Genomic DNA, 16,890 nt, shown 5'->3' on the forward strand with positions numbered 1-16,890 from the left:
GATGACAATACAAGGAGGGTTCTCTCAGCACCATGACACTAACTGTGCCCTCCGTTTATACTCGCCCCTTGACACCACAGGTACGACCTACAGTTCAGTGTGGACGACCTGCTGTGGGGTCAGAAGGACGTGGAAGCCAACGTGACTGTGGCTGTGAGGGTGTTGACCCCAGACGCCCTAGCCCACGCTGCCCCCATCATCCTCACGCCCACCACCCCCGCCCACCTCACCCAAGGATGGACACCACAGGTCAGTAGATCTAGTTATTTACGTAGTTGTTAGGTAAAAAACGAAATACCTAATTTGTTATTTTGGTAAATCTAAAGAAAAACGTTTAGATATTTTTCTTCTGGGAATATTTGTGAGAGATAATTATGAAAAAGAGATTTTATAATTATCTTTTTGGGGAGCGAGAGAGAATAAGTGAATTTTTTTAATATTCAATAGCAAGGAGGGGGTGGCCTGGGACGGGTGGTGGAGGGCGTGCTGATGGCGGTGGGGGGCGAGGCCCCCCACACCGTGGAAGTGGTGAGCGTGTACGCCCACTCGGACCGCCCACACCCTCACTACGCCCACACACAGCACCCATCTCACCCCTCGGGGTTCTCAAGCGCCAGCTCCCGGCCACTGCCCCACGCCACCCACGTCTGGTCAGCACACTGGAGGAGTGCCAGTGGGCAGGTCGCTGCCTCCACAACCACCTCCGCCTGTGTGTGGGTCAGCGTCAAGGAAGCAGCAGGGACCTTCATGGACCCCGTCAAGCTGCAGGGTCTGCTGGCACTACACTCGGCACAGGTCAGTGCCTTTGGCACTGCTACACAGCCTTTTTCCATTATTTCTCGCAATAGATGAAAAAAATGTCCCAAAATACACACAAATATTAGGTTGAATGCTTATATGAATAAATTACTTAATTATTAAATTTCCTGCAAAAAAAGGCCTTCAAATCGTAATCGTAAACACAGTAAATGCACTTAAAGAAATACAGAACAAATATGTTACGCTAGAATAGTGAAAAGTTTTTTAAAAAGGTTGGATCTCGCTGCGTGTCCACAGATAGAAGCGACGACCAACCTGACGGTGATGATAGAATCCCCGAAGTCTGGATCCAGCGGAAGTGACCTCTCTGACGAACCAGCCCTCCACTCCCTCCACCAGGCTGGTCCTCCTGACCCCTCCTCCGCTGCCTCCCGGGCCTCCACCACCCTCCCACTACAGGTAATGTGGAGGGAAGTCGTCCCGGGACTGTAGTGGAGCACACAGTCCTCCTGTGCAGATACTGTAGTCTCTGTGTGAGCTGTAAAGTCTGACTTCCCTCTCATCTTCTGGCTTCTGGCAAGGAAGTCTACGAGAACAAATAGGAAGCTCAGACGGAGGATCGAGCCTCTATGTCTTGCGTGCGCTTGGCTTGAATTATTGTTATTATTATTCTAACTTCTGACTCCCTCCTGTGTTCTCTCTAGATTTTATAATGGTCTACTACGGGCCGAAATGCCTAAGTTAATATCTCCATTTTGAGAATTAATTATTTATTTATCTTCTTACGGTATTGTTATCTTTGTTTACAAGGCTAAGAGATCTGCTTAATTTCAGCATATTTAAATAAATGAAGGTACGCTTGTTAAAGATAATCATAATTAATAATCATAATTAATAATCATAATTAAAAATCACACTTGCGTATGATGGTGTTAGTATTAGCTTGTGTCTCTCCAGTCAGACAGTAATAAAGAAACTGTATAGCCTTTGTGGTTTAGCGCTTCTTTTTTTATTATAATAATAATATAATTGAGTTTTATATACGAACAACGGAACGTGATATATTTAACCGCAGACACTCGTAATATATCCACTCACAGACACTCGGGACCAGGCGTTATGAACTCTTGAGTACTCTACCTGAGTAAACACACTCATACATATCTGTCACAATGACGCATCCAGATACGACATTCCAGCTTCTGATTTCCAGGTGGTAGACACGAACTCCACCTCGCTGGTCACCCCGCTGCTCTCCCGAGGTCACGACTGTCATGTCTATGAACCTGAGACTTGCATCCCCAGCACCTGCCTCAACGGTGGCCGTTGTCTGGGCCACCACACCGGTAACAGGTGAATTTTCAACGGCAGGAGAGAGAGAGAAATTTATAAAGGGGATTTCCAGATATTGTATCATGGAGACGATGTATGTTGTATTTTTTTTCAGTTCTGTTAAAATGATGTAGATTTATTATTTTTGAAGAAGGGAGTGTGTGAAGATTTTTTTTAAAATGGGGCTGGTGGTTATAATTTTTTTTTTACAGCTGATTTTACAGGGTGTGTTTACAACAGGTGTGTGTGTCCCGGGGGGTCGTGGGGGGCGCGGTGTAAGGTGTTGGCCAGGACCTTCAGGGGTGATGGGTGGGCATGGGTCCGCCCACTGCCGCCCTGCTTCCCCACCACCATATCCCTGAGACTCCTCACACGCCGCCCACACGCCCTCCTCCTCTACTCTGGCCCCCTGGCGCCCATCCCGCGACGCCCGGATGACCCGCCCACGCCCATGCTGGCTCTGCAGGTGTGGCGTGGGCGGCCTCAGCTGCTGCTGGAGGGAGGTGCAGAGGCGCTCAAACTGGAGGTCAACAGCACAGTCAACGATGGTGACTGGCACACCATCCACCTCCACCTCCACTCTCACGTAAGCAAACTTTCTCAGCTAACACAGTCACACAGTCAATCACTCTGACTGCCACACAACAAGTCGTCTCCATTCACGTGAGATCTTCCTTCAGTCACACTCTCACAAACGAACTGCAGTATTCTTCGCCTTCAGTCATTGCCGGTGACTGGTAAACCATAAAACCTCTCCACTCAAGTCTCTTTCACAGTCAGTAACAGTAGCTTGCAAAATTTCATCCTCCACTCTCATAGATAACTGTCGCATCTGTCACAGTCAAGCTGCGCATCGAATGTTGCAGATTTTTGTTTTATGAGGGCTGTTCTCGAAATTTGGGACGGCTGAAGGGGTAATAACTTACGCTCGAATGCCATGAATGTACTGCGACCATTTCTTTCAGAGTGAAGATTTACCGTGAATGATAACACAGCGTATGTATCCCATTAAAATTAGTAAGGTCTCTGGTCCTATTTTCCAGCATTTGAGATTCGCATTAACTGGGCATTTTGCGATAGCCATTTTTTTTTGTCCTTAAAGAGCTTTATAAAATGCGCTGTTATTGAATTCAGTTTTATCTGGGATGTAAGTATTAATTCATGGCCAGAGTCCTGCTAATACAACCAGTAACTTTAGCTGAGCGAAAATTTAAGTTTTCATCACGAATTTAAATATCCCTTTAAAGTGATTGGCGTAACACAAGTGTCTATCTAACACTTATAACTAACTAATAATTACTAATAATTACTAATAACTAATAATTACGGTAATACAGGTGTTGACCAACATTTAGAGGATTACAGAACAAACATGCAATACTGTGATTGATGTGCGGGTTATTTGTGTTCAGAGGCTTACCTAACACAGGGGTTTAACACACACTGGTTTAGTCACAATATAGTAGCCAAATACCGTTTTATTTGCGTTTTATTCACATGTACCCGTTTATGGCAAGTGAGGTCTACCCTTGTTGATGATTTCGATTCAGGGAATTGGAGGTAACTTTCTTGGTGTCAAACCTGGTTTCGTGCCATTTTTCAGGGTGCTGCAATGATGGTTGACTTGTGTGGTCACAGCCCCGGGGAGGACAGTGACATTCACGACGACAGTGGCACTCACGACGACAGTGGCACTCAAAAAGACACCAAAACTCAATACGACCAGGGCTCTCAGGACGACAATGACCCTCGGGACGACTCTCATTGCGTAGCTCAGGGCTCGTGGACCCACTTACGAGACGTGGGAGCTTGGGTGGGTTCCTCACCTTTGCAAGTGGGTGGGCTGGCCCACACGCCCCCCAGCCCAACCCACCATGGGTGGAGAGAGGCGCCCACACCACGCCCTCTAGATGGCTGTATCTCACATCTCACACTCAACAGTCAGGTGAGGTTATTACCAGTGAAGCTGCGACTTGAGACAGTGTGTTGTTGCTGAGGAAGGTGCTGCAGGAGGAGACAATGCTGACTCTCACGTAGTCTTATTCCAGCTGGTGGACCTGGGAGAGCCGCCCTACAGCAGGAACACCGCCCCGGGCTGCCACCCACAGGAAAAGGCGTGTGTGGGTGGCTGTGGGCACCGCGGGCGGTGCGTGGGCGGCCTGGGACACCCGGAGTGTGAGTGTGACCCAGGGTGGGCGGGTCCAGGGTGCAACACTCCCACCATCCCCGCCACTTTCGGGTCTTCGTCTTTCGTGAAGTTTGCGTTGTCTTTCACGCCGGCGCCGCAGGTGATGTCAGTGCAGCTGCGCCTGAGGACGCGAGGTCTTCGTCAGGGCCTTCTGCTGCACATGGCGTCTCCCAGACAGTCTGCGGCTTTCACAATACACGTACGTCTCTCTTCACGCGTTTTCCCAGGTTTATGTAAATCTTTTATCATGATGCTCTTGATCCTGTGTTTGTGAGCTACTGTTGTCCTCCACACAGCTGCGAGGAGGTGTGGTGTGTGCCACAGTGTCAGGGGCGGGGTGGGCGGCACGGGCGGCCTGCGTGGAGGGGCGGCCGGTGGGTGACGGTGCCTGGCACACCGTCAGGGCGGAGCGTCACGGTGCCAACATGGTAGTGAGCGTTGACGACGGTGACGGATGGCGACGTAACGAGTCACTAGTGTCACTGAGACAGTCTGACGCTGTCGGAGGTGGACAGGAGCCTCTCACTCCCATTGACTTGGGAGACGGAGTGAGCGTGGGCGGCCTGCCAGAACTGGTGGGCGTGACAGTGGTCAGCGTCCTCGATGATCTCAAAAACAGTAAGTTGCCACACCTTTGAGAGAACAAAGTTGATCCTAGACCTGTCTAAGACCTACTTTTACCGGGAAGTAATGTCCCCCCCCCCCTCATACACACCCTAACCTGAGCCTCACTATCCTCATAAAAGCTCTTTACAGCATTTAGTAACTTACCACCTATTCCATATACAGTGGACCCCCGCATAACGATCACCTCCGAATGCGACCAATTATGTAAGTGTATTTATGTAAGTGCGTTTGTACGTGTATGTTTGGGGGTCTGAAATGGACTAATCTACTTCACAATATTCCTTATGGGAACAAATTCGGTCAGTACTGGCACCTGAACATACTTCTGGAGTGAAAAAATATCGTTAACCGGGGGTTCACTGTACTTGTAACATCTGCCACATTGCTCCTCTATCCACTCTATCATATGCCTTTTCTAAATCCATAAATGCAATAAAAACTTCCCTACCTTTATTTATATACTGTTCACATTTATGTTTCAATGTAAACACCTGATCTATATATTATAACATGAATCATTCTCACACCAAATGTTAAAAACACAACGTTTCTTATATTTCCTGTGCCACGTCGTTGCCAGACATATCGCTGCCAGATTTTGTATTATGCTTATTTTTAAATTATTTAAACTTTTTGTAAATTAACCTAACTCATCCTAGAGCCTTTCGTATCCTATAAATTCATATCTTCTGATTTAAAATTAAGGCAAGAGTATATTAGGAAAATTTAGGTGTTGAGAAACTAACGGATTTGTATTCAGAGAGAAACAGCAGAGGTCACGATGACCTTGGTGGATGGAAGGTCAGAGAGTGTCCAGGAGGTGATGAGTTTGGGCCCCTTCAAAGTTATCATCTTCGTGAAAGTCCCTCTAGTTCCTTGAGTAAAGTTCTTTATTAACAGTCACCTCCTTGAAGGGCACAAATAATGTTGTGGGAGACCCACAGCCTCCACACGGAAGTCTGGAAGCAGAGCTGCAGACTTCCGTCTAGATTTTACAACATTGACAGTGAATGTAGAGTAGCGGGGATGATATATGGGATCTGAGGTGATCACCAAGAGGTTCAGAGATGTATAGAAGAAATTGCTGACATTGTGACGGGGCTTTTAAGTTTAATATAGCTAACTAGTTTCTTAAGTGTCTCACTGTTGGAAATTGGCAACCTCTTTGAGCGATTTTCTTCTCTCTCTCTCTCTCCCACTTAGGTTCACTTAAATCTCTGTATCTCAAAGTTTTGGCCCTTTTCCTGAGATTAGCATAAGTTAAATGGAAGCTTGAAAGAGGAACTTCAGGCTTCCATTTAAATAAATTGTAAACATTAGCGTCAATTTGTTTATGGAATGTTTAATGTTCAGCTACTGGAATTGTCTGTGGTGTCAGGTTGTTTGGACGACGTGCGCGTGTCGGGTCGCCAGCTACCGTTGCCACCTGCACTGAATGGCAGCAGGTGGAGTCAGGTGACCAGCTGGCAGGGTCTGGAGCCAGGCTGCTCCGCCCCTGACGCCTGCCTCAACACCACCTGTGACGCCCCGCTCTCCTGCGTCTCCACCTGGGGCAGTGCCAGCTGCAGGTGAGTCTTGTCTTGCATCACCACCTGCAGGCAGAGCATAACAGGAAAGGTATTGCAGTGGATTGAAAAATACGTGGAGCGAGACAGTGATGATCCGGAAAAAGCATCGAAACTGACAGATGTAACAGGAGGGATCCCACAAGAACCACTTTTGGGTCCTTAATTGTTTTCTTTAGCGCACGAAGCTACACATAGGTAGTTCTATGTATCAGTGTTTACAGCTGATGTGAAGGCGATGAGAACAGAAGCCGGGAGAACCAGACTAGATTTTACAGACTGCATGATTGGTCAGACATGGGCCACCGAAACTGACCCACATTAAATTCACAGTTATAACAGTTAAGGAAGAGATTTAACCAAGAAATGAAGTATAGGCTCCAGTGAGAGGCTTTAAGCCTCAATTAAAAAATTAAATTAGATAGAGCAGCAAGGAGCATTGTGTCAACTGCGCAGATCAGTTAATTTCTTATAAGATTATGCAACATTATGCAACTGAAGAATCTAAGATTTCCTTTTAAGACCTTCATTAAGTCACGATTCTGTGTAAGATTATATGTCGAGCTAAACATTGTTCATAGGAGGGGTTGTAGAGAGGGTGCTCTTGACCCGTAGGGATCAGACACCTCACGGAAAATAGTTGGCAGTCAGGTTCAATCCAAGGAAGGGGAGGCGAATTCTAATTCCTTGGATCAAGACGCCCCTTCCCCTCACGGGCATCAAGGCACCTCCTTTGATGGGTCAAATATGTTAAGACACTAGAAAGGTTCGAGAGGCCTTCCACTGGTGCACTAGTCCACCATTTAAAGATTCATTATTTTTTTTATTATTACGCTCGTCTAGGCCGTGAGGCATGAAGCTGCGTTCTTGTACAGGTGGTTTACCTGGAGTTTACCTGGAGATGGTTTCGGGGGTCAACGCCCCCGCGGCTCGGTCTCAGGCCAGGCCTCATGGTGGATCAGGGCTTGATCAACCACGCTGTTACTGCTGGCCACACGCAAGCTGACGTACGAACCACAGACCGGTTGGTCAGGTACTGACTTTAGATGCCTCTCCAGTGTGTGGAGTATGAAACTGTACTTCTACAGGTGTGGGGTATGGGGCTGTGTTCTTCCACAGGTGTGGGGCACGAAGCTGTGTTTCTCTACAGGTGTGGGACATAATGCAGTGCCTCTGCAGGTGTAGGGCACAAAGCAGTGTACTTTTACAGGTGTGACAGTGCTATGTTGCTCTTCAGGTGTAATATAATGGTTGTCCTCTACAGGTGTGGGAGAGGACAGCAGGTGGTGGGGGGAGTGTGTGAGGACCTGGACGAGTGTGTGTGGCAGCCCTGTCTCCACGGAGGCTCCTGCTACAACCTGCGTCCAGGATTCCAGTGTGTGTGTGGCCCTGGCCATGCTGGGGATCACTGCCAGTGGACCCACCCGGCCACCCCGGGCCACCCACTCACAGCTACCGTGGCCATCGCAGCGCTGACACTCTCTCTACTACTCCTGGGTCAGTAGTCTTTTGTGCACTTTCACGTTAATACTTATTTACCAAAATTTGCATTTCACATGTAGCATAAAAACTGGTAAAAACTTGTATAAACACAATTTTTCACTGTGGCAGTGGTGATGGGTGTAGTCATCTCAGTGAGGTTACGAAGACAGTGGCTGGTGAGAGGTATCGTGGGTCACAGAGAGGTGCAGGAGGCCACAGTCTTAGAGGTGATGGAGACTGGACGCAAGAATCACCAAGGAGATGCTCCTCACAAAGCGTTTCTGGAGCGTCTTCAAATCAGACTCCCACAGACTCGCTCCACGCCGCTCGGGAAAGGTGAAGGTTTTGTATAAACTACGATTTATTCTAATTTTTTTCTCCTTTTTATTTTTCAGTGTTGAATAATCCTCATGGGACTATTGCTTTTCTGTATGATAGTAATTTAAAACTTTAGTTATGCATACATGAGTAGATTAATGATTCGGATATTACCTACTAAGGACGTTGGTCTATGTATGTGATCTTTAGAGGAAAGAGTACCAGCGAGTGAGAGCAGTGAGTACACAGCCGGAGTGCCGATCCGTACTGGCGCTCCCGTGCCAAAAGTTGTGGACGTACCGACGGTCGTGGGCGTGCCGGCGGGCGTGGGAACCGTGGCAGGCTCAGGGGTAGTGAGCCCTGACCCACTTCCAGCCAAGGACGACCTCAGAGCCTATGCCTACGAGGGAGACGGGTCGTCTGCCGGGTCGCTGTCTTCGGCGTTATCTGGTGCGTGGAAACAAAGTTCGTAGGAGTCCCGGTCAGTTCGGGAAAGTATAATTCATGGTTTTACGATTAGAAAATCTGGTCCGCAGCTATAAAGTCTCTATGTCCAGCTCCTGGTCACAAGAATCGAAAGTCAGTTTTATAAACGAATAATTCCAAAGTAGTCTCTGGCTGAAAGAATAATTGTACCAGTAAGCAGATGACATATACATTTTACATATCTTTATGTATATCTTCCTCGAAGCAAATCATCTTCAATAAAAGACGTAGGTGATGCTATCTTTCTCAGTATTTGATATCTCTGTTTATTGACGCTGTTCGTTTTCTACTCTGATTTGTGTACCAAACCCCACATGCCAAATATCAGAAAATGAACATTTATTTCAGTTTTTCTCATAGCTCTGAGCTCCTCACAGCTACAGAAAGCGATCTTCGTATTTTATATCATTATCTAATAATGTTTCTTAATATCACTTCAGGTCTTCGGGAGGAGCAACCTGAAGAAGGAAGTATAAAACCCATCGTTCCAGAGTTCTTGGAGGTGATGGACTTACTCAAAAATTTACCAGAGGCATCCATGTCTCCTCTTCTGACAAAACGGGAGAATCAGGTCTCCAGAAAAACAGAGCAACATACGAGTAAAAGCAGAGGCCAGGCGCTGACTTCTTTGCCAACAAAAGGCGCAATTTACTCCATGACCAAAACAAGAGGTTCCTCCCCCGTACTTACGAAGACAACTACAACAGTTTCTCCGAGACGTAGTTCAGTATCCGTCGGAGATGAAGAACAGAAGACAGTTTGTTGAGGCGAACCAAAACATTCAATGCATTTACGGTGTACTGAAGTGTAATCCCGAAGTTATTTACCAGTTTGGTCCGAGAACCTGCCTCGAATATTAGTCAAAAATGTCTCAACACAGTGCGCGGAGTTATCCACTTTTTCTAAGAGTAACTAGAATTTATAAAGTTATTATTGTATTAAGTGTGATAGATGGCAGAGGAAAGTATTATCGTACGTTCTATAATACGGAATGGTAAGATCTCTGGGAAATATATCTGCGAATATTGACTTCGGAGACAATGTCGACAATCGTGTAAAACATTTGCCTCAAATGGCCGTACGTACAGTCACATTCGCCCCTTGTAGTGGCGACCACTGTGGTGTCTTGAACCATGTTAGATTTAGAGGATTATTGACGTCTAAACAAGAGAGTTGAAAAATAGTTAGAAAACTGAGGCTGTGACTTTTATTTTGTCATCTTTACCTTTCATGTGTTAATCTTTGTTACAAGAAACAGCGGCATTATATCTAAATATTTTATACGTTTATATAACACCTGTATTATACTCGCTTAACCAAAACCAGATGTTTTATTCCCCTATGATGTCTGGATTACTCAACAATCAGCTGTGTAATGGGCACAGTGGATATGGACGAAGTGACCACTCTTGTGGGTCACTGTGACCAGCCTCGTTAATTGCAGAAGAGAAACGGGTTAGTTTTGGAAAAACCATAAAAATATATCAAAGAATTCCAGAGACAGTCTATGGAACAGGAAAACGAAGGAATTTGAATTATTAAATTATTCAACGGAGGTTTAATCGTTGAAGGAAGATGAAGGAGCCCGCTAGGATGGCGAAGGACTCTCTATTCAAGGAACTGACGCTATCCTCTCCCTCTTCACATGAAACCTGGTTACCTCCTATTCCCTGCATTATCTTGTGTCTTATTCTCCTCTAGGAGAACCCTCGTCGTGGAGAAAGGGCTCTTGATTCGAGGAATGGGCCCAATTGTCCTGTTTCTCAGATCAGTTCTAGATACTCCCTTCCCTGACTAATCCTCTCCGTCTTTCCATTTGACCTCATTTATCTAGGAATTCACCCTTATTAGACAGCTCCTGGACAAGAGCAAAGGGAATCGCTGCCTATCATGTTCTAATGCAGTGTCTTTAGTAGTGGTGTGGTGTGCTCTTCACTCCACCCGATTGCGAATCTGATTATCTGGGGACGTGCTAAGCGGCGTTGGACGTTGGAAATACCGCTAAAGAGGCTGCCTGCGGATTCTGGAGAGGCAGCCGAGGAGGTAAACATCCTGGTGTTTCTAGTCGCCCGGTGTTATTATCGTCTGAAAGATGGTATTGGGTGGTATTGCTAAGCCTATCTCAACCACTTTTAGAGTCGCCATCCTGGTGTCGGTGGGTGCAACACTGGGTATAGTAATAACAGTAGTAATCGTCACTGCAGCATGATACAGTGTACAGAAATGGGTGACATTTAGGTACGTATGCAGACAGCGCCTTGGTTACTGAAGGAGACAGTAAGTTCAGGGAGTGTCACTACTGCCTGCCGTGATGGGTGATTGTGGTTCAAGGTAGGTACCTGGTTTCTCTTTCGTTTGTCCACGGAGTTGCACCTAATTTTTTCTCTGAGCCTCTCGCTTATTCTTCATGGGCCCTAATTAACAAGGGCACCCTAAATGAGCAGTAGCACACCCACGGACCCTCCTTGGACCGTAGAATAGTGTGTAGATCGATCAGCTTCCCATATACAGATAATGCGAATGGACAGCAATCTGGAGACCAAAACTAGACTGAATATTTAAGTTGCGGTACAAGAAGCGAATTAGTCATTATGGTTATCTGCTCTCTTTCTCTCTCTCTCTCTCCCTCTCTCTCTCTCTCTCTCTCTCTCTCTCTCTCTCTCTCTCAACAGAAACACAGAGAAAGAGATAGCAAGCAAGTCACGCTTTCACACCCCAGTCATGCTACATAACACACATACGTATATAGACAATATTCACATATACTAGACAGTCCTCGATGACGCACTGTCTTTCTTAGGTTACCCTGGGAGGTTAACCCTTCAGGGTTAAAAATCCGAACCAAATCGTATCTTATCTTATTGAGTGACATTGTTTAAGAACTCACATAAATTATACTACCGAAGTTCCAGTCTTGTATTGTTTTCAGAGAAGCTTTTCAAGAATTATTCAGCCTTATCTAACAATAAATCGTCAGTCTGCCAAGAAGTACGGTGGACTCGTCGGCTTTCAATTGCTATTAAAAAACCTGGTTATTTAAACCGGCCATTTACCTCAGTCTTTCACAGGGTTTAAAGTGCTTCGTTTTAGAAACCTCAATATTAAAACCTCGGATGTTTTCACTCCTTTATTTATACTGTGATATATAACCCGGGTGTTTTTAAAATGCTAAATTGTAACCAATGTAACTACGCTTCTTTTTAACAATTATATTTAACCCCGTTACTAAAATTTAATAATGTATTTAACCTTGGCCCTTAAAGGTACGGCATTTAACCCGGTTTATTAAACTCGACAAGGAAAGTCCTGTTTTTTTTATGGCCATTTTAACTGAAGTATTAAATTTCGATATTTAAATTGTCTTTTAAGCTCTGTTGTAGACAGGTGTTTATGTGTTATTGTGTGTTAGTAAGTAAGTAAGTAAGTAAGTAAGTAAGTTTATTCAGGTATACACAAATACAGTTACATAGAATTATCATACATAGCAGCATATGTGTAGAGAACCTGGGATAACCCAAAAAAGTCAGACAGAGTGACTTATTTCCATTGGTGTTATTGTGTGTTATGTGGTGTTAGTGTATGTTATGTGGTGTTAGTGTGTGTTATGTGGTGTTTTTGTGTGTTAAGTGGTGTTATTCTGTGTTATGTGATGTTATTGTGTGTTATGTGGTGTTAGTGTTATGTGGTTTTAGTGTTATGTGGTGTTATTGTCTTATGTGGCGTTAGTGTTATGTGGTTTTAGTGTTATTTGGTTTTAGTGTTATGTGGTGTTATTATGTGTTATGTGGTGTTAGTGTTATGTGGTGTTATTGTGTGTTATGTGGTGTTAGTGTTATGTGGTGTTATTGTGTGCTACGTGGTGTTATTGTCTGTTACGTGGTGTCAGTGTGTGTTATGTGGTGTTAGTGTGTGTGTTACGTGCACCACTCACCCTTTTCCCCTCATCAATTCTATGATTCACCTCATCTTTCATAGACCCATCCGCTGACACGTCCACTCCCAAATATCTGAATACATTCACCTCCTCCATACTCTCTCCCTCCAATCTGATATCCAATCTTTCACCACCTAATCTTTTTGTTATCCTCTTAACCTCACTCTTTCCTGTATTCACTTTTAATTTTCTTCTCTTACACACCCTACCAAATTCATCCACCAACCTCTGCAATTTCTCTTCAGAATCTCCCAAAAGCACAGTGTCATCAGCAAAGAGCAACTGTGACAACTCCCACTTTGTGTTTGATTCTTTATCTTTTAACCCCACACCTCTTGCCAAGTCCCTCGCATTCACTTCTCTTACAACCCCATCTATAAATTTATTGAACAACTACGGTGACATCACACAACCTTATCTAAGGCCTACTTTTACTGGGGAATAATCTCCCTCTCTCCTACATACTCTAACCTGAGCCTCACTATCCTTGTAAAAACTTCACTGCTTTCAGTAACCTACCTCCTACACCATACACCTGCAACATCTGCCACTTTGACCCCCTATCCACCCTGTCACATGCCTTTTCCAAATCCATAAATGCCACAAAAACCTCTTTACACTTATCTAAATACTGTTCACTTATATGTTTCACTGTAAACACCTAGTCCACCCCCCCTCCTACCTTTCCTAAAGCCTCCTTGTTCATCTGCTATCCTACTGTCCGTCTTACTCTTAATTCTTTCAATAATATCTACCATATTCTTTACCAGGTATACTCAACAGACTTATTCCCCTATAGTTTTTGCACTCTTTTTTTATCCCCTTTGCTTTTATACAAAGGAACTATGCATGTTCTCTGCCAATCCCTAGGTACCTTACCCTCTTCCATACATTTATTAAATAATAACACCAACCACTCCAAAACTGTATCCCCACCTGCTTTTAACATTTCTATCTTTATCCCATCAATCCCGGCTGCCTTACCCCCTTTCATTCTACCCACTGCCTCACGAACTTCCCCCACACTCACAACTGGCTCATCCTCACTCCTACAAGATGTTATTCCTCCTTGCCCTATACACGAAATCAAAATATTCCCTCCATCTTCCCGATACCTCTAACTCTTCATTTAATAACTCTCCTCTCCTATTTTTAACTGTCAAATCCAACTTATTAATCTCACTCCAAAACTTTTTCTTATTTTCAACAAAATTTGTTGATAACATCTCACCCACTCTCTCATTTGCTCTCTTTTTAGATTGTTTCTTCACTCTCTTAACCTCTCTTTTTTTCTCAATATACTCTTCCCTCCTTGTATCACTTTGTAAAAACCTCTCATATGCTAACTTTACATCATCATTCCACCAATCGCTCTTCTTCCCTCCTGCACCCACTTTCCTGTAACCACAAACTTCTGCTGAACACTCTAACACTACATTCTTAAGCCTACCCCATACATCTTCGACCCCATTGCCTATACTCTCACTAGCCCCAATAGTTGTTTATAGCTTACCTTAACTGTCCTCCAATAGTTGTTTATATCTTACCTTAACTGTCTCCTCCTTTAGTTTATACACCTTCACCTCTCTTTTACTTGCTGCTTCTGTTTATCTTGTATCCCATCTACCTTTTACTCTCACTGTAGCTACAACTAGAAAGTTATCTGATATATCTGTGGCCCTCTATAAACTTGTACATCCCGAAGTCTACTCGACAGTCTTTTATCTACCAATACATAGTCCAATAAACTACTGTCATTACGCCCTACATCATATCTTGTATACTTATTTATCCTCGCTTTTTAAAATACATATTACCTATAACTAAACGCCTTTCTATACAAAGTTCAATCAAAGGGCTCCCATTGTCATTTACACCTGGCACCCCAAACCTGCCTACCACACCCTCTCTACATGTTTCTCCTACTTTAGCATTTAGGTCCCCTACCACAATTACTCTCTCACTTGGTTCAAAGGTTCCTATACATTCGCTTAACATCTCCCAAAAGCTCTCTTCTCTACACTCCTCTTTTCTCCAGGTGCATACACGCTTTTTGTGACCCACTTTTCACATCCAACCCTTATTTTAATCCACATAATCCTTGAATTTACACATTTATATTCCCTCTTCTCCTTCCATAACTGATCCTTCAACATTATTGCTACCCCTTCCTTAGCTCTAACTCTCTCAGATACTCCTGACTTAATCCAATTTATTTCTCCCCACTGAAACTTGTGTGTTATGTGGTGTTGTGTGTTACATGGTGTTGTATGTTATGTGGTGTTATTGCGTGTTATGTGGTGTTATTGTGTGTTATGTGGTGTTATTGTGTGTTATGTGGTGTTATTGTGTGTTACGTGGTGTTGTATGTTATGTGGTGTTATTGTGTGTTACGTGGTGTTATTGTGTGTTATGTGGTGTTATTGTGTGTTATGTGGTCCTGTGTGTTATGTTGTGTTATTGTGTGTTACGTGGTGTTATTGTGTGTTATGTGGTGTTATTGTGTGTTACGTGCTGCTGTGTTTTATGTGGTGCTGTTGTGTGTTAAGTGGTGTTATTGTGTGTTATTTGGTGTTATTGTGTGTTATGTGGTGTTATTGTGTGTTATGTGGTGTTATTGTGTTATGTGGTGTTATTGTGTGTTATGTGGTGTTATTGTGTTTTATGTGGTGTTATTGTGTGTTAAGTGGTGTTATTGTGTGTTATTTGGTGTTATTGTGTGTTATGTGGTGTTATTGTGTGTTATGTGGTGTTATTGTGTGTTATTTGGTGTTATTGTGTGTTAAGTGGTGTTATTGTGTGTTATTTGGTGTTATTGTGTGTTACGTGGTGTTATTGTGTGTTATGTGGTGTTATTATGTGTTATGTGATAACTCTTCCCCTTCTCCCTCCGCCGTCCCCTCTCCCCCTTCCCCCTCCCCCTCCCCTCCCCCTTCCCCTCCCCTCCCCCCTCCCACTTCCCCCTACTCCCTGTCACTGTGTACCTTGTTGATTGTTCCTGTTGACTGATTGTTCCACACACCGGTTCCTCCTCTAACTTGTTTTTCCCTCCTTTAATATCCCTCTCTCTCTCTCTCTATCTCTCTTGCTCTCTCTCTCTCTCTCTCTCTCTCTCTCTCTCCCATATCCGGAGTCATCAAAAAGACCTGGTTTGAACTGTCTATATTTTTTCGAAATATTCCACTTAGTTCACTGGTCCTGGTATCGCAACTCTCATGAAATACGGCCGATTTTATTTACCCGGAAAACCTCTCTTTCACCCCCCCCCCCGACATGTGATGCCCGTGTATCCAGTACCCCTTTGTAACCATGTGTGTGATCCCCTTGTATCCCTGTGTATTCCTTGTATATCCCGGTGTATTCTCTCGTAAGCATGTGTGGTCCGAATGCAGCCAATAACCTCCCTGTATACACAGTTATATTTTATACTGCCTCTCGTGTTTTTTATAACAATAATAATAATAATAATAATAATAATAATAATAATAATAATAATAATAATAATAATAATAATAAAAATTGCACAAATGCATGATACAACTTATACAGACCATAGCTGACAACAGTGACATTCTATACAAAAAGCTACTGGTTACGGGAGACTTCGGCGAAGTTCTACGTATCGGCGAGCACCAATCTGACTTACGATGATTATTTCTCTCCTTGGTAAAAAAAAAAATACTGTCAGAGATACCCTCGTGGACTCCAAACAGATATGGTATGATTCGGCTCCAAATTTTTGACTCAAGACGAGCCTTTCATGGGGATGATGTGAACTGCAGTGAAGGATATCATGAACTGGATTTGCCCTGCATGGCTTTAACCCGCCTCGGAGTATGTTTCTTGCATGTTACTTTCCATTTTTTGGAAGGGCTGGAATGTGGCTTGGAGGCTCAGATGTACCATTCAACCTTCACTACGTCCTTAGGCAAGATTGCTTCGGTAAACGATATTATATACTGCTTTCTATTGCATAAATGACCCGTACATAGGAGAGAGAACTTGGACCATGTACAAAGTCACACTGTGACTTTGTACATGGTCCAAGTTGGACCGAGACGTCGTCGTATGATCCTCTCTCCTCTGTGCGGGTTGTTTGTGTGCTGTTCCAGATACCGTATTATGCCTTTTTGTCTTCCATGAATTCCTATTCTTTGAAGGGCTGGAATGTGTCTTGGAGGGCTGGAATGTGCCTTGGA

General features: G+C 44.2%; 1 protein-coding gene across 2 annotated transcripts in view; it reads left to right on the forward strand.

Annotated features, from left to right (window-relative positions):
- Positions 1–10,063, forward strand: part of LOC128693230 (putative neural-cadherin 2) — a 101,861-nt gene extending 91,798 nt beyond the window's left edge. The window contains exons 14-26 of one of the 2 annotated variants that reach the window (XM_070089326.1): positions 81–249; positions 448–795; positions 1,057–1,218; positions 1,973–2,112; positions 2,332–2,677; positions 3,695–4,036; positions 4,140–4,478; positions 4,576–4,897; positions 6,285–6,474; positions 7,736–7,968; positions 8,083–8,295; positions 8,482–8,721; positions 9,198–10,063. In XM_070089326.1, coding sequence (XP_069945427.1) covers positions 81–249; positions 448–795; positions 1,057–1,218; positions 1,973–2,112; positions 2,332–2,677; positions 3,695–4,036; positions 4,140–4,478; positions 4,576–4,897; positions 6,285–6,474; positions 7,736–7,968; positions 8,083–8,295; positions 8,482–8,721; positions 9,198–9,523 — 3,370 coding nt within the window. In that variant the 3' untranslated portion in view covers positions 9,524–10,063. The remainder of the gene's footprint in view (positions 1–80; positions 250–447; positions 796–1,056; positions 1,219–1,972; positions 2,113–2,331; positions 2,678–3,694; positions 4,037–4,139; positions 4,479–4,575; positions 4,898–6,284; positions 6,475–7,735; positions 7,969–8,082; positions 8,296–8,481; positions 8,722–9,197) is intronic. The other variant, XM_070089327.1, reaches the window with a different exon arrangement.
- The last annotated feature ends 6,827 nt before the right edge of the window (positions 10,064–16,890 follow it).

The sequence above is a fragment of the Cherax quadricarinatus genome, chromosome 28 (assembly GCF_038502225.1).
Source record: "Cherax quadricarinatus isolate ZL_2023a chromosome 28, ASM3850222v1, whole genome shotgun sequence".
NCBI lineage: Eukaryota > Metazoa > Arthropoda > Malacostraca > Decapoda > Parastacidae > Cherax > Cherax quadricarinatus.